The sequence below is a fragment of the Phytophthora parasitica genome (genome assembly GCF_000247585.1).
Source record: "Phytophthora parasitica INRA-310 unplaced genomic scaffold supercont2.55, whole genome shotgun sequence".
Lineage (NCBI taxonomy): Eukaryota > Oomycota > Peronosporomycetes > Peronosporales > Peronosporaceae > Phytophthora > Phytophthora nicotianae.
This window is the reverse complement of record NW_008649041.1, coordinates 245,322-262,157: the sequence shown is the minus strand read 5'-3', so window position 1 is coordinate 262,157 and position 16,836 is coordinate 245,322. Positions and strand designations below refer to the sequence as shown.

At 48.1% G+C, this 16,836-nt stretch overlaps 7 protein-coding genes across 7 annotated transcripts; 4 read left to right on the top strand and 3 right to left on the bottom strand.

Moving 5' to 3' along the window:
• Window positions 1-63: 63 nt before the first annotated feature.
• PPTG_15509 (hypothetical protein) lies at window positions 64-1,696 on the bottom strand (the record flags this gene model as incomplete). The annotated part of the gene is made up of 2 exons (XM_008913724.1): window positions 64-87; window positions 110-1,696. The coding sequence occupies 2 exons, from the start codon at window positions 1,694-1,696 to the stop codon at window positions 64-66; spliced, it is 1,611 nt and encodes a 536-aa protein (XP_008911972.1).
• A 2,611-nt stretch (window positions 1,697-4,307) lies between these two features.
• PPTG_15508 (hypothetical protein) lies at window positions 4,308-8,671 on the top strand. Its single transcript, XM_008913723.1, has one exon. It carries the CDS (start codon window positions 4,341-4,343, stop codon window positions 7,578-7,580), a length of 3,240 nt encoding a protein of 1,079 aa, XP_008911971.1. The 5' UTR covers window positions 4,308-4,340; the 3' UTR covers window positions 7,581-8,671.
• Window positions 7,695-9,296, bottom strand: PPTG_15507 (hypothetical protein; the record flags this gene model as incomplete). The annotated part of the gene is made up of 1 exon (XM_008913722.1): window positions 7,695-9,296. The coding sequence occupies one exon, from the start codon at window positions 9,294-9,296 to the stop codon at window positions 7,695-7,697; it is 1,602 nt and encodes a 533-aa protein (XP_008911970.1).
• Window positions 9,297-11,129: 1,833 nt separating this feature from the next.
• PPTG_15506 (hypothetical protein) lies at window positions 11,130-12,517 on the top strand. The gene has a single exon (XM_008913721.1). The coding sequence runs from the start codon at window positions 11,136-11,138 to the stop codon at window positions 12,345-12,347; it is 1,212 nt and encodes a 403-aa protein (XP_008911969.1). The 5' UTR covers window positions 11,130-11,135; the 3' UTR covers window positions 12,348-12,517.
• A 5-nt stretch (window positions 12,518-12,522) lies between these two features.
• On the bottom strand, window positions 12,523-13,870 carry PPTG_15505 (hypothetical protein; the record flags this gene model as incomplete). Its single annotated transcript, XM_008913720.1, has 1 exon — window positions 12,523-13,870. One exon carries the CDS (start codon window positions 13,868-13,870, stop codon window positions 12,737-12,739), a length of 1,134 nt encoding a protein of 377 aa, XP_008911968.1. The 3' UTR covers window positions 12,523-12,736.
• Window positions 13,871-14,684: 814 nt separating this feature from the next.
• PPTG_15504 (hypothetical protein) lies at window positions 14,685-15,579 on the top strand (the record flags this gene model as incomplete). The annotated part of the gene is made up of 1 exon (XM_008913719.1): window positions 14,685-15,579. The coding sequence occupies one exon, from the start codon at window positions 14,685-14,687 to the stop codon at window positions 15,321-15,323; it is 639 nt and encodes a 212-aa protein (XP_008911967.1). The 3' UTR covers window positions 15,324-15,579.
• Window positions 15,580-16,070: 491 nt separating this feature from the next.
• On the top strand, window positions 16,071-16,709 carry PPTG_15503 (hypothetical protein; the record flags this gene model as incomplete). The annotated part of the gene is made up of 1 exon (XM_008913718.1): window positions 16,071-16,709. One exon carries the CDS (start codon window positions 16,071-16,073, stop codon window positions 16,707-16,709), a length of 639 nt encoding a protein of 212 aa, XP_008911966.1.
• Window positions 16,710-16,836: the final 127 nt, after the last annotated feature.

Below are 16,836 nucleotides of genomic sequence, written 5' to 3'. Positions count from 1 at the left end.
TGGTTTTGTCTTGCAGTGCACCCACAGTCGACGTCCATACCACAGTCTCTCCATTTCCTACTTTCACCTCTGCAACCGCGTCGCCTCCTGAATGAACAACAACAGTCACGTCTTCGGTATCTGTGCTAACAAACGTGAGTTGGACAACACCGTCGCCTGCTTTTTTCCACGTGCCGTCGCTGCCGGCAAAGGCGTCGTCTTTAGTCTTGAGTCCCAGAGCATCGGCGAGTGATCCATCATCAATCTCACCCAGGAACTCTGTGGGTCCACAAATCGGCTGTACGAACTGCGACGTCATGTATGTGATTCCTGTAGGGTCCATAGATGAAAGTACTAGTAGACCCATGTTCGAGACCTGGAGCATATACTCATCAGCAGTGAGCGAGGCTCCCAAGTCAGTTTTGGACTTGTCGATCAGCTGGTCGATGATAACTCCGAATGATTTACGAAGCACGTCGCGAGATTCGTATGCTGCCTCTTTCGTTTTAGTAAGGAGAAGCTCACCCAGACATTCGTTTGTCACAATGGGCACATCATTCAGTACCAGTGGTGAACGACCCATGAACGATCGGATATCCTCCTTTGAAATGTCCGGTGTCTTTACGCGAAGATCGTTCACAGAGGAGATAACGCGGTCTGTCAGCCTCTTTAGCTTGTAGCCACACGTTGAACCCGACTCAATCAATGTGGTGAGATTGGTGATACTCTCGTTGTCGAGTTCTTTGGTCACATTGGTACCGTCCGTCGTCTGCAAGAACTTCATAAATTCATCTGCTGAGCTCAAGACGGTGTCACGGTTCGTGATGAGTTGTTTGGCAATGTTCTCGGCTACAGTGAGCACCATATCGGCATATTTTGCGTTGGCAGGAACTGGCAGACCGAGACAGTTGCAAATAGCGACGGGCATATCGATCAGGAAGACGTCCGAGCTGTACGCGATAGAGAGTAGTTCCTCTTCTGTGCCGTTCGTGCTTGTCTGCCGGTATCGTAGGAACTGGGCGAGTTCTACACTCACTGAGTACAGATTCGTCGCACACGTGACACCACGCTTGATGGCGTTGTATGCGGACAGGATGGAGCTGAATACACCCGACGTCGCAATATTGACTGCAACTGAGAGCACCGACGTCACTTTGTTGAGAACTGCAAGTGTACAATCATCGTTTTGGGGAATGCATTCGGCAGCGCACTCTACGGGATAGGACAGTGGACACTGTGCGGCGCATGCTTCATTTTCCTTTGAGTATCCCAATGAGCAAGTTCCAGCACTGTCAGTGGGGTATGTCTTCCTGTAGCACGCAGTGTCGGATGATTTGCCAATGGTAGGACCGACCCAGTTCGGCGGTGGGGTAGCTGCTGGAGCGATTGTGCGTGCTGGAGTCGGAAGAGGAGTTGGAGGTTCTGTTGGGTTTTCCCTGTTGTATGGAGAGTATCGAGAGCCGTCACGTGGCAATGGGAGCTTCTGTGTTTGGTTTCCTTTGACGTATGGAGAGAACCCAGTGGTCGACGTTGATGGTTCCTTGGTTTTTAATAACGACGAGAAGTCGATAGACTTTACGACGATACGCTCCTCTGCGTTGTCATCGTCTGCTGGGGCCTCGCGTGATTTTAGTTCTTGGTTGCTCTCACTTAGCTCTTGCTCAAAGGTAAAAACCAACGAGGACGAGTTTCGTGCTACGGTGCAGGTTCGCAACATGAACGCACTAACCAGCGACACTATGGCCCAAAGCGTTCCCAACACTCGACAGACTCTCATCCAGGCTAGCAAATCGCTACTGAGAGTATTATTTCGCGCTATATTTCGCTCGAATGCGCACAAGTACATGTACCTGGATAGCCGCATCGTTAGCTAACGTAAGAATCTTTACTAATAACGCCAAACGTGGCGTATGTGATCCAGGCGGGAAAACAGATTTGATCGGTACGATCACTCGATATTAGTACAGTAACCCGACTCATCAGTGACGACATTTATTAGCGATTTAACGAGTCGAACTATGAGTGAATATGGACCAGACACTCTTCGACTCCCCAAACAATGCCCTCCCTACGTTCATTAACTCGAAGTTTGGGTTTCTTAGCGTTTCGGCACTCAGGCAATCGATTATTGCTGGAGTTCGAACTCCTATATATGTAGCAAGGGCAAAATAACACAGGTCTGTGTCACCATACAAATCTCAAACATTGATTTTGCTAAGCCTCTTCGAACCTTTTTTTTAATACGAGATCGCCTTCCATTCCCTCGTCTTCAAACCGGCGCGCAGTAGATCCCTACTAATGCCGTGTTTTACACGGGGAAGCTCAGGATTTTCATGCTAGGTTACTGTTGGTAATGCTGCAGTCCTAGCAACAACTTGTAATGATTCCGGTCGAGTATTGACATGGACTAATTACAGTAACTTCCATGGGCAGTGTACTCCGCAGACTTTGCTTTTTTACAACACACCAACTAAATGTTTGCGATTTGTTTGTGCTCTTAATTAGAACGTATAGGTAAACTTCTTGAATAGTATACCTTTGTCGGTAGTTTGGACAAATCTTCATTCAGTAAGAACGAGTAGTGTCGGATGCTCTACTTGGCTTACTGTAAGTTTACGTCGTATCGGTGGTGTTGCTGCGCGCTTGTTCCCAATAGAGTTGAAACTCAGCCTGATAGCAAATGGTTCCACGAAATAAAGCTGCTCAAGTGTTTTCTTCTGGTTTCGGCCGCGTACAGCGACACTGTAGTGAATTTCTCGATGTACGCTCGTTTGCAGCCACATCAACATACTTTTTAACGTCAAGAGAGAGAGCTTATGGCGGAAAATGATAAACCAAGAAGCAAGCGGGTTACAGCGACAAGGTAGGCTAATGGATAAATGTGTGTATTACTATCCCCTTTAGTCCCCGTCGAATTTCCGTCGCTGCTTGTAGAGCGTGGCTTCGGACGACATTTACCATAAATGAATTACTTTCGTCTTCCGTAATTTACCGATGATACTGCACTTGGCCGCCACAAGCAACATTCACATGTTTGCATGAGTTGTGCCACGGGTTTGAGATATCAAGGTATGACGTACTTGATTAAATTAAGGATCTTGCTTCAGATACGAGCAGAAATCACGTGTATCTAACATCAGGAGGGATATATTGGGTACGACTTTCCTGTGGCAATATTTTATAACAGAAGTATCAAAGTCAACAGGAACTAATTGAAAGTTTGAGTAAGTTGAGAAATGTTGGGTTCCTGAGTATAAATTTCTACAGTAGGTTTGGGTTAGAATGACACGCCTCCTGAAACTCTGGATATAAATCCAGAGAACAAAAGCATTTTTACGCGTTTCGGATACCCGAACGTCAGGCACCCGTACCACTGTTTAGCATTTCGTTTCGGGAGGTCTCAAGTGCATTCAACATATTTGTGTGTGTTTTACCTTGAGGGAGAAACCAACTAGAATATTTTTTTGTGCTACCTTGCAAATTGCAGAATTTTTGCTTACAAGTTAGAAGTCAAGCTGAATCGGGTGGGAATCTGTTGTGCGCACACTTTCAACACCACACCGGTGGGTGTTAACCGAACGGTCATGACAACGTCTCTCAACACATAGTATAGTCTTGTGAAATCTGGCTAGATTTTTGGTGTTGATGAAAGGTGGCCTTCCATTTTGCTAGATTTGTTGGGGTCTTATGGCATGACATGGTTTAGATCGGACGTGCTTTTAGCAAAACTCTCATCATTGTCAGCTCCTCACCAAGTATATATGCAACAGTCGATCAATCTCCTAGACTTCTTTGAGCTATACAACAATCTCAATGAGGCGCTTCAATAGGAGGTGTGAGGTGCTCTTCAGACGCTCAGTATAGAAAAAAAATATTCGGCAGCAACTAACGAGGAAGAAGACCCCTGGAGCATTGCTACGGGTCACCTACTAGTCCTACATTAATGTTTGCCCCTTTTACAATTATCATCGTTCGCGACTTTTTTCGGTTCCGAGATAATAACTTTTAAATTACATCACGACACGATCACATGTTTACATACCAGATACTCTGACTTGAAAAGTAAAACCTTAGGAGGTGGACGTTCACTGGATCATCGATCCATTATAACAAGTGCAGCAATAAACACCGGCCCTTTATGTGATACCATCATCCCGAGTCCCAACAAAGCACTTTTCATTTCGACAATTAAAAGTAAAATAATCATTTCGCTTTTCTTAAATTACCAAATGGTAAGATTAAAAAGTCTAATTTAAAAGCACTTTTTTTTACAACATCACCCTTTTTCCCCAAATACAAGCCCTTTCAAATGCCAATCTTCCCTTCCAGATCCGAATCACATCCGTCCCCCGCATCCAAAAATGGCGATGGCAATAGGGATGAAGAGCATCACGGGCGACGCGCACTTCTTCGAGGAGAGCATGAACCTGGACCGTATCCGCAAGCTCCTGGACAACAAACTGGGTGTCGCAGGCCACAGCGAGAAGCTGGAGGCCATGAAGGCCTTACTGGCCAGCATCTCCAAGGGCGAAGACGTGTCTCCGTTCTTCGCCGACGTGGTGAAGAACGTGATCGTGGCCAGTGTGGAAGTCAAGAAGCTCGTGTACATGTACTTGGTCCATTATGCAGACGCCAACGCGCAGTGCCGCGAGCTGGCGTTGCTCAGTATCAACAGCTTCCAGAAGGACCTGGCGGACCCTAATCAGCTCATTAGAGCGCTGGCGTTACGGGTCATGACCAGTATCCGGGTCCGTGACATCGTCCAGATCCAGCTCATCGCTATCCGCAAATGCGCGGCCGATGACTCCGCTTATGTCCGGAAATGCGCCACAAATGCCATAAGTAAAGTGTTTGTGTTGGATCCAGAGCAGAAGGACGTTCTGGCTGAGATTATTGGGGAATTGCTCAATGATTCCAGCACAATGGTGCTTGGGAGTGCCGTACAGGCTCTTAATGAGGTCTGTCCGGACAGATTGGACCTACTTCATCGTCCGTTTAGGAAACTCTGCCACTTGTTGGCCGATATCGACGAATGGGGACAAACGGTGACGCTGCATGTGTTGATTCGGTACTGTCGAGAGCAGTTCCAAGCTCCTGTACAAGAGAAGAAGGAGATGTTCCCTAAAAGGAAGAGTAAAAAGGGGTTTTATTCCGATGAAGGCAGTGGATCAGACGATGACGAGAAGCAGAAATTGATGAAGAACCAGTCGCCGTTTCTACTAGGAGGGAGCGCCATGCCCTCTGTTGGCTCGGTGTTTCGTAGTGACGCACTGGCCAGCGGTATCGGGGGAGGAGAAGAGCTGGATGAAGACCATCGACTGCTGCTACGCTCGTCTATTCCTTTGCTCAAGTCGAGGAACAGCGCTGTGGTGCTGGCTGTGGCCACGCTGCATTATTACTGTGGCACACACAGCATGGCCACGTCCACGTTGATCGGCAAGTCGCTCGTGCGGATCATGCGCAACCAGCGTGAGATCCAGTACGTCGTGCTGTCGGTCATTTCGTCCATGTCCACGTCTCGTCCAGACATGTTTCGACCCTTTTTGCAAGAGTTTTTCGTGCGTGCGACGGATCCTGCCTACGCACGGAAGCTCAAGCTGGAGATCTTGACCTCACTGGTCACGAACGACAATGTCAGTATCATTTTACGCGAGTTCCAGGCCTATGTGCGTCATGTGGACAAGTCGTTCGTCACGATGACTGTGCGTGCTCTTGGTCGTGTGGCTGACGCCATGCCGTCTGTAGCGGAGCGCTGCTTGAGCGGCTTGATGCGTCTGGTACGCTCTTCAAACGACCAGGTCGTCGCTGAGAGCGTGGTGGTGATCCGCCAGTTACTTCAGCAGCAGGCTATTAAGAAGGACCGCCTTCTAGTTGTGCGCTCTTTGGCTGCTATGATGGTCACTGGCCGCGTGACGAGTCCGTCGGCTCGCGCTTCGATCGTGTGGATGCTGGGCGAGTTCAACGACGACGGCAACGGAACGACGTGTGCCGCTGAGTCGCTTCGTCTGCTGGTTAAGGACTTTTCGGACGAATCGACAGAAGTGCGGCTTCAACTGCTGAATCTGGCGGTCAAACTCGGACTTCGAGAGCCCCAGAAACGCACGATCCAGCTGCTGCTCCAGTACGTGATTGAGCTGTGCAAGTTCGACATCGACTACGACGTCCGAGACCGAGCGCGTCTGGTTCGTGCTGCGCTCTCGGGAGACGCGAGTGTCGTGAACCCGCACAAGTTGTTTGCTAGCAAGAAACCGGCGCCACTGATTGGCTATGACGACGAGACCAAGACGCGCTTCACACTCGGATCGCTGTCCAATGTGGTGCGTCATAGTGTTCCTGGATACCTCACGTTGCCAGAGTGGCGCTCGACCAAGCCGGACCGTTCGCTGCGTGATGAGTCGTCGTTTGTCGACACAAACCGCAGCAGTTCTTCGCGTCAGGGCACCAAGACGACGAAGAAGAAGGAGAGCGGCTCCAAGGGCTTTTACAGCGACGAAAGTTCCGGATCCGAGTCAGAATCGGAATCGGAATCCGGATCGGAATCCGAAAGCGGCTCGGAATACTCTGAAAGTGGCAGTAGTGACGCTAGTGGATCCGAATCGGCTTCTTCTAGTTCTGGTTCAGAGAGCGAGGCTTCGTCATCTGAAGAAAGCGAGTCCGAGGAATCATCCGAGGAGGAAGAGCACTCACGTCGACGTCACAAGAGCAAGATGAAGTCGCCGCCGCAGCCAAAGAAGACGAAGCCAGCCAATGCATTTGATCCGCTGGATCTCTTGGGTTCTCCTGCTATGGCTCCAGCCAACACTCAGCCCATGCAAACCTTCACTCCCATGGCTCCGTCGAGCAATCTTCTGGGTGACTTGATGAGTCTCAGCGTTTCTTCGTCGACCACGCCACCTCCGCGTCACGAACTGTTGTCGTCGCTGGCTGGGAACGGGCTGGACGTCCACTACGCGTTCCTCCGCCAGCCGTCGACCCACTCTCCTGGTATGAATGTGATCCAGTTGTGGCTGGCCAACAACTCGAACGAGCCCATTTCTCGCGTCCAAGTCGTCGGCACGAACCCGCAGCAGGTTGTGTCGTTCCCGGAGCTGCCTGTGTTGTTCCCTGGCGGCTCGACTTCTATGGCTCAGCTTCAAGTGGATTTCCAGGGACGGGTGGACAATATTCCGCTTGAGATTATCACAAGTGCAGACAAGTACGAGGTGGATCTCTCTCCTATTGTTGGAGAATTGTTTGTGCCTCAGCAGATGAATCTGGAGGACTTTGAGCGTCGCGTTTCGATGACGGACTCGACGTCACTGCACACCAGTGAGTTCACGCTGCCCATCCCAGTTCAGATGAACGCTGTGGTGCAGGCCGTTCAGAAGGAGTGCAACGTTGCTCAAATCTACGAGATCAACAACATGAATGGCGTGGTGGGCAAGTGCAAGTTCGCAGGTCGTTTCCGCAGTGGCGAGGCCAGTGCCGAACACGTCCTGATCGGGTTGGAAGTGCAGCTTCAGAGTGGTAAAGGACGTCTTCTCATTGTCATGCGGGACTCCGTGCTGGCCCAGCGACTCAGTTCGAGCATCAAGAAAGCTCTACCGCTTCAAGTCGCGTAAAAATTGCAGTGAAAGTCCTGATATGACGAAAGTTATACTATCATAGCAGAGAAGGGAATGCAGGACAATTCGGTGCGTGTTTTATCATGTTGTGGTGTGTTTTGACGACAGGTATCAGTCCAGGAACATCATGGCTGAGATGATAATGTTGATCACCGCTGTGGTGCCAAACAACGCAGCAAGGAACGATCCGAGTCCTTTGATCTGATCGAACTCGATGCCTGCTGTGATCTCCAGTACGATGGACGTGTAGTCGACGACAATTTCGACCACGACTTGCAAGAGGAGCTTGTACAGCTGACTCATCTTTCGCGCTGCCACCTCCGACTCGGACATTGAAGCATCTAGCGGTCTCAGTAGGGAATAGTGTGGGTGGTTGCTGTAGAAGAAGAGAATGGACGCTGAACAGCCGATAGCGATGTACTCGGCATACATATCTGCATTGAGCTCCGCTGTGTGGTACGCTTGGCGTTGGTGTCTCCAGAGTTCGAAGCCAATCTGCTTAGTAACAACCGAGGAGCATCGCCGATCAGTGACAGATTGTTGAATTGAGGCACGTGAAGCGCGTCCGGGGCTTTGAACTTGGACTGGTGGCTTGGTGTATTCGCGAACGTAGCCTTGTCGACGACGGATGCTGTAGGTTACGACAAATGCTTTGCCTACACGAACAAATATCTCAAGAATCGCCATCCCAAAGATTCCTGCTGCAGCTAAATCAGTGTCTTGCATGCCTAGTAGGACGATCCTCGCCTGAGTATCGATCAACACAGTGGGGACTGCAACCAGGATGCACATTACGCGAATGCTTCGAATGCGTTTCTTGATGACCAAATGTTTCGCACTCTCCTGCAAGACCAACTTGGCCAATGTGCTGAGTGTCATAAAGCACGCTACGACAATGGAACTCTGCTCTGCTATTCTCATCTGACTCAGGAGCTGCACGTAGCCTCCAGCTAGAAACACTGGTAAGCACGAGATGGCGCTGTTGACATACCCTCGCCAGAAACTTGGCGAGATGTACATGGGTACAATATCTGATGGCATTGGAGAGACTCTGGAATTCATGAGAAACCCAATCGCGATGACTGGAGTTTTGCGTTTTTGTCTTCGTCGATCCAGCCGATCTTTACCCTCTCGAGTTTTCTGAAAGTAGATTTTTCGTGCTGTTAGAATCACACTTGTGTTCATAATGTGATTGCAAATAATAATGCCGTAGAACTCGAGTTTGAACTTAGAAATGCCATCCGATTGAGAGAGCCACGCAATAAGTTCGCCCAAACCAAACATTAGCAATACGGCAGCGGTGAGCCAAGGCCCGGATCCCCAAGCTAGTTCCTTGACGCAGTATAGAATGGTTGGACGGCGTCTAGGTAGACTGATGAAGCGCTGGGTTAACATCGCAGGGACATGAGCTAGTACTATCGTTATCGCGTACAAAACCCCGCACCAAACAACATTTGCAACGATGAGTTCATATCTAGATTGGTCGCGAGAAGATTTTGACGAGAAGATGTTTCCAGTTGAATAGCATGTGTTCGCAGCCCATGCGCATGCAATACTACCAATAGCATTTCGAATAAGCATACGCTGCACTCGCATGGCTTGAGCCCATGTTCCACGTTGAAGCAGATCTTGGATAGCACTGTGCCACAATGAAAGCTTTGAGCTTGTTCTAGCCGCTATAGAAGCAGATCCCAATCGACTCGATGACGCCATGGAGCGACTTTCGGGCATAGTGTGTTTGAACTGCTTGCAAAAGTTGGCCGCACCGTACACCGAGTAAAGCTGCTACGAGGGAAGAGGACCAGTGATAGTGAACATGTAGACAAAGTGGATAATAATAGTGACGAAAGGGAGACGAAGTTACCTCGTGATAGTCCGTCATCATCGTCAACTTAATAATTTCTTGCGTGAAAAATATTTGACATTGGGTTCCGTCTGAAATAAGTGGCTCTGTGCGTAGTTTAGATTTGCGGGCTGTTGCGTTAATATATATTCGGCCAGGAAGCCCGAAAGTGACGGCTAAAAATAATATACACTCTGATTAAAGCACAAGGCGCCAAAAATCTAACCACCCGTCATACAAAAATGCTGCGGTATGCGGTAGATGAGTGCTCAGTCAACACTCTTCGGTGTGGTGATAGAAATGTGTGCGCAGCAAGTGTCTATATGATAGAGTTTGGTTTCCAGCTCACAAAGGCAAGAAAACCCGCCGTTGAGCAAACAAGAACGAAATGTTGAAGATTCTGGAGAAATTGTTATTCGATGACGTATCGACAAGAAATCCGAGCGAAGAAAACCAGTGGGAGAGAATAGCTGCCTTAAGTTGTAGTTCTGGGTTTGGAGTAATCAGTACCTTATCTCGATTATTCATACTCACGCAAACACTGTTGACGTCTACCAGCTCTTTTACATGCAGTATAGAAGTCTTTATATTTCACATTGTCACGTTGACATCGTTCTACTCAAGCAAGTGTATGCCGTGTTGACATCACTTCTAGCGTTTGGTCTTTGCGTAAATTTGACTGTCACAGTACTGGTGAGTTCGTTCCAATCACGTTCTTATTATACAATTAATTCTTCCCTCAAAACTTTCTTTTTCGTTCATCTACATCCAGTATCTTAGAAACATTTCTTTAAAAGATAAATCATTCACGCAATCTCTGCTTACACGGGTGGAAACCGCAGTTACAGACGATCCCCTCGGTAGTCATAGCGCTGGAAAACCCCAATTTATTACAGTGCACGAAAGTTACTGATGGGGACGAGTGATGCAGCTCGTTACTGGCGTTTTACCCTGTTTTGCTCTCCTATTGCCAGTTCTGCCTCGCCACACTGAGATATCCTCTCCTCTAGCCCAGCCAGCCCGCCTCACACTCACCAACACTCAACGACTGCTGTGCAAATATGCTAGTACCATGCTCATATTCCTAATTCTCCCAAACAGAGTTAGATTCATGGGCTAACAGCATCTACGATCTTCCTCTGATTCCATCACAAGCACTGATCTGGTAGCAATTAATACACAGAGAAGCACAGGAGCCACCTTCGGTCTCACAGTTGGCCACAATTTGCAGCACGCGCTGCGCCATCCTGAACTCGATAAGTTCCTTGCCAGTTGGGTCTACTGATGTAAAGAGAGGGGTGTTACCGTGACGGACTAGGCAATTAGACTGAAGGCATACGCTTCTCCGTGACCCTAAAGCTCGAATCACGTCCAAACTGGTCAAAAGGATAGGCTGACATTCGAACAATGCTCTTGTGCAGTTATGACTGTTCCCATAGTTAATCACCACAGATTAGGAATATTTGACTTCAAACGTATTCCATTTACAACTGAGTGGTGAGAGGGATTGTTTGTAAGAAACTGATCAATGGAACAGCTGATATATTGCTGTTAAGGGGACATTCAAAGCCTAGGGATTACTACCGAGGAGATCGTATGTATCTCACAACATCCGTGCAAGCAGAGATTGCGTGAATGCTTTCTCACAACTTACGTAATCTGACTAGTAACTTTGATTCCCTCCCTCTCATTTTGCAATTTCCACCAATATGGCCACGACAGCCTCACCAACAACGACATCATCCCAACTTATCGATGACGCTACCTTCGAACTCGAAGACTTATACAAAACGAATGTGCCAGTCGACGTGGATGTGGCGGATATGGTGAGCTTGATGCCTTTCCATAATACGACCAACAGCAAAAGCAAACGCAAGGACTTGCTCCAGGACGAAGGTCTGACAAAGGACCGTGTCTATCGTGGTCGGAAAAAGGACATGCTGGAGAGTTTGAGGTTACTGGACAAGGAGTTGACCAAGGCACTGGTGGATCTCCGACAACAGAAGGAAAGCGAGAAGTCCGAGTTCCTGTCGAGCAGAACGCCACTGTATTTTATCTGGGAAGCACATGCACGTCAGCAGAAAGAGTACCGACTCCAGGCCGAAGCAGACCAACGACAACTTTACGCCGCAGTCAGATTGCAGTCCTCATACATCCACAACCTTCATGACATCTTGCAAAAACGGCGTGCTGACCAAGAAGAACTAAGCAAGAAGCGTCGTCTCATTCCCAAGGAATCTGCGTTGGTTTGCGCGAGTATAAAGGAGCTCGAGGAAAACTATACAAGAACCGAAGAGGTATTTAGAACTAGTGGACTGTCCGCACTTCCTGATACTGAAGTAACAGTCCGTTCGGTTCATACAAGAGACTGCGATGGCGAAGTGGAGTACTACCAGCAGCTGAGCAGGCTGGTGCAGCCATTTTCCCTTCGTGAAACCGGGCATACAATGTGGGAATTAGGCGAGATGCAGTATTCCAACAAACTAAATTACCAGCGAAGCTACGACGTTGAGGACCCGGAGAACACGATTGCACTGAGCTTTGTTGAGTTAAAAAAGCTGAAGTGTGGTGCATCTGTCCCGCTAGTGCAGAGATGTATTGTGCGCCGGTTTGTAGACGAGGAATGCATTATCCACACATGGAAGTTTATCACCGAAGGAGCGGATATTTGCAAGGGGATGCAAGTTGAAGAAACTGGCTGGTGCAGACTAATACCTTCGGCGAATGCGGCAGAACCTGGGACGCAGATTGAACTGTGTATCCGCCGAGTACCAATGCACTTGAAAAGCGCACAATACCGAGAGTTGGAAATTGGCGAGTTTCATGATGCACTGCAGGAAGTCAGTGATGGAACGTTGAACGATGTCATGACGAAACTTGAGTCCTTGTTACTAGACGATGTCCTTGCGGGCATTGCCTAACGCTAAGGAATCACCACTTTCTCTTTTCTATTCCAAACACGTTGATAGTACCTTTCTTACGTACATATAAATAGCAATATTGATAACGCACAGATTATTGTTTGCTCAGCGTTTTCCACACCTCGTGATAGTCCAGGGCAATCTTCACAAAAAAAAAACTTGAATCCAAAGCATCTTCGTATTGATGATTGCAATAATTGTTATCGTTTTTTATCGATAGCTTTGCAGATACAATCTACTATATGTAGACCGTCCTAGCATTACTACGCCTTTGGATCGAATTGGTGCTCTTCGGCTGGTGTCATGGGCTGTCTCGGCTCCAAAACAACCTTCTTAATGATCACGAGCTATTATTATTCCAGCCGGCAATATTTAGCGGGTTGGATTTGTCAAAACAGATATACGCCGACTGAAATATTGATGTTGAGCACTGCTATAGCAGCGAGAAATATCGCAAGAAATGCTGCAACATTCTTGTCCATCGCGAACTCGACGCCTGCCATCATTTCCAATGAAGTGGCCACGAAATCAACCACCAGCTCAACTACCACTTGAAAGCCTAGCATTCGGAGCTGCGTTGACCGTTCGATAGTTTGCTCACCGTAGTTTAGTCTTCGTAGCAGCGAATAGTGAGGGTGATCACCGAAGAAAACGAGGATGGAAGCGGAGCAGCCGATTGCGATATATTCGGCGTATGTATCCGCGTTGATCTCGGCCACGTGGTAGGCTTGAACCCGGCCCCGCCACAGTTCGAAATCTGCTTGTGATGGAGTTGGTGATCTTGAATCTACAACATGTTGAGGCGAAGATTTCAAGGTTGATCTCTGACGCATTCGGTTGCGAATTGATCTTACGAGGAAATGTGCTTTTCCAACGCGCAAGCAGATCTCAAAGAGCGCCATTCCGAGCGTTCCAAGCGCCAATAAATTCGTACTTTGAGTTCCCAGAAGAATTATTCTCGCTTGAGTATCGATTAATACTGTGGGTAGCGCTACAGCAGCACACATGATACGGAGACTACGAATGCGTTTCTTGAGGATGTAGCGCTTGATACTTTCTTGAATAGTAAGCTTGAATACGACGCTTGCTATGACGAAACATGTAATGATCATATTGCTCCTGTCCATGATTCGTTGCTGACTCAGTACATGCACAAACATTCCAGCCAAAGCCGCAGGAGCTGATTTGGGGAATTCTCGGACATAAGCCCGCCAATATGAACGAATTTCCTTGCGTCGTGATAATGGAGTGAAAACCGATGCGAGACGTTCTTGAGCACTTGGGCCTTCTAACTTTTTATCTGATCTCTTAGACTTTGTAGAGGCTCGCTGTGCTCGCACAAGACGGTCTCGGCCTTGAACGCTCTCACGATAGTAGATTTTCTTTGTTGCCAATGTGATCCCCGTGAAATATCCGTGGACAGCCAACGTGTTTAGATAGCACTCAAATTTGTACCTGAAAAGTGCCGGATTGGCAGTTGCAAGGTATCCAATAAAGCAGCTCCACCCCAACATTACTGCCATGGTACTGAAAAAGTAAAAGGTTGTCGCACGCACGAGTTTCTTCAGACAAAACCAGCAAGTTGGCCGGCGATCTGGAGCATCGATAAATCTGAGAGAAAGCAACAATGGAATTTGTGCCAGGAGCATGATCGTGCAAAACGTAATCGAAGCCCAGAATGAGTTCGACACAATTAATTCTCGCCTTGATTGCTCGCGAGACGGTTTATAAGAGAAGATATTCCCTAGTGAGTAGCACGCGTTGACCAGCCAAGCACAGGCGACACTTGCTGCTGCATTCCTCATCACAATCATTTGCGTTCGTAAGGCACTAGACCATTTAGTGCGTTGCTGAAAATCACGAATAACGTGGTGCCATCTACTGGGTAATTTACACGTAGAGCTGAAGTTGTGCCATCCTCCACGCGTGCCGCCACTATCTGATGCTTTACAAACGCTCGGTGATATGGAGTTAACGGATGGACCGTCGTAGCAAGCTACCCTGGGCATAGCCAGCCAGTCGTGTCAGGTTCATAATCCACACACAGTCATCTATCAATAGGCCCGGGAAAATTTAACACAAGCTTCCTGGACAAGATTATCATCGTGTTCATGAGTCCCTCGTTGTTGATTACCGACGACCAACTCTCCGGAACCAACTTTTACCCACCTGACGGCGATGTGCACGTGCTGGTAAAAGGGGTTTATCGCGGGGGCCACTGGTGCAGGCAAGCCTGTGTCTACTAAAAGTTTTGCGGCTTCATTGGACCGTCAGATCTGGAGTGTGATTTGGGTCCATTGGAGCCGTTTGGAGATATCTTACGTGGACTTAGGAACTATGCAACAACGGATGATTGTCGATACCTCGGCATTTTCACTGCCTCGTACCCGAAACAATCGGTTGTTTGTGTGTCTGGATGGATTTAAACATACTAGCAAGGACTGCAACACTTTGGCCAGACTACTGTGCTCGCAACTCAACCAGGAGGACAGGATTGTGATTTGCACAGGAACCAGTTCGATTGGGGAGAGTAACAAGGAGGTGCTGAAAGCGAATTCTTTGTGGTCGCAAGACGAGTATCTCGCTGCCATCACCAACCAAGAGTTTTATGAAAAGATCGCGTCCAAGTTGGACACAACGAGCTCACTCGATTTGAATGAAAGCGATAGTGACGACGAATTGGATGAAGATGAAAAGAAGAAGCACGCTGTGCAGCTCAAGTTCTACTATGCTGGTGGCTCGTGTCGGTTCTTGTTTCAGTACACTACCAACGAAGTGAAGAGAATGCTGGAGAAGGGGCGGAATCCGCTAATGGACCTAGTTAAACACTGTGATGGCACTAAGCACAATGGAATGATAGACCACTTCTATGGAATGCAGTCAGACCGGCATAAACGATTTCCCGTGACGACTTCTCTGTTTGCGGCCGATTGTGTAGCGGAAGTCATCCAGGAGTTGATGAAGCGTATCAAGTAACCCTCAGTGGCTACCCTCAAGTGCGACTGCGCAACGTGTGGTATGGACAATTTGATGACTCAAATTTCTTTTTTTAACGGGTTTTGAATTCGGTGGCGATCAATGAGGATCAGCGCTTTGAAGAGGATTGACGGGAAACGCGAAAGCCAAGCTCGTGCTATTTAGTGCTGTTCGATGCAGCTCTATCTAGCTATCTTCGATTAAGTTAAGTGCATACAGCAATTTTTTTTCTTCAAACTGATCTAAATGAAGGGAATGGAGAATTCTATCGATCACTGTTTAAAGACTTAATTAAGCTTCCTAAATTAGATGTGGCCCGGTTTGTTGGTGGGTATTTCATTGAGAATCTCAATCTGGTCCTACAAGTTCGTCAATCAGGCTGTAACTGCAAAACTGCAGTTATGTTTGAGCGCCAGCGAGCGAAGGAATACGAGAAACAGCAGAAAGAGAGTGAGGAAAAGCGAAAGCAGGAGGCCAGTGTAGTTGACATCCAAGATCCAGTTCCGAGTGATGAAGCTTACGGAGGCATTGACCAAACGTCAAATGTTGCCGCTTTAGAGCAAACGTGGCCTGCACCAACTCAAACGTGGACAACGAATGAAACGGTTATGGATCCTTACCACAACTACAATTACTCTTCAGACAATCGTCAAACTGCATTTGGATTTTGCAATTTCAACTGCAATAAATCATTTTCTATCCTTCCACGCTCGGTCGCTATGATCTCGTCATTTTCGTTTTGTTGCCATGAGCAGCAAGCGAAGAAAAAAGAGCGATCCGCCTGATGAGGAGAAGTCTAAGCGTCGCTGTTCACAGAGCATTGCTGAGCCTACGCGACAGAAGACAGCTTCAGATGACAGAACTGTCGATCAGCCTGACGAGAAGAAACCTAAGAGTCGACGTTCAAGCAGAACTGCCAAGTCTGCAGAGCAGAAGGCAACCACACACGGGAGAGTGCTCGTTCATCCATCGACGTGGTTGGATCCTGCGTTGGCGAAAGACCTCTGGATGCCAGATGCGGATTCGTTGCAAGCGGTTGAGAAGACATCGCATCATCCACCTCTGGTTGATCGATTGCTCACGTCGTGGTTTGACGTCACCAACTTCACCGATGTGTTCAGAGCGACTCGGTGGAGAACGATGCGTACACCGTCGTTCGAAGATCTGCAGGAAGATCTACGCACGCTGGGAGAGTTAAGTGAAGAGAGCAAGTCTGTCAACAGTGTTATCAAGATTCACTTGTATCCAACTACGCTTCAACGCGGGAAGCTGGAGCAGATCTTCGCTGCGAATCGCGCCGTGTACAACAAACTGGTTGCTAGCTCCAAAGAAGATCGTGCAATGCGACTCGTGCCGCGGGGGAACTCCGACAAGAACGAAAAATGACTTCTGACGAGCTGGCAGATAAGTATCGACCAATTGCTAAAGAGGGAACGATGTCGCCGTACTTCCGAAACAATAAAATTCTGCGACGTTATCTTGGGGTCAATGACAAAGTGCGAGATTCCGCGTT

What these genes read in the sequence shown, in the direction of transcription:
- PPTG_15508 (XM_008913723.1), top strand. Translation starts at nt 4,341, where the DNA reads ATGGCGATGGCAATAGGGATGAAGAGCATCACGGGCGACGCGCACTTC.
- PPTG_15506 (XM_008913721.1), top strand. Translation starts at nt 11,136, where the DNA reads ATGGCCACGACAGCCTCACCAACAACGACATCATCCCAACTTATCGAT.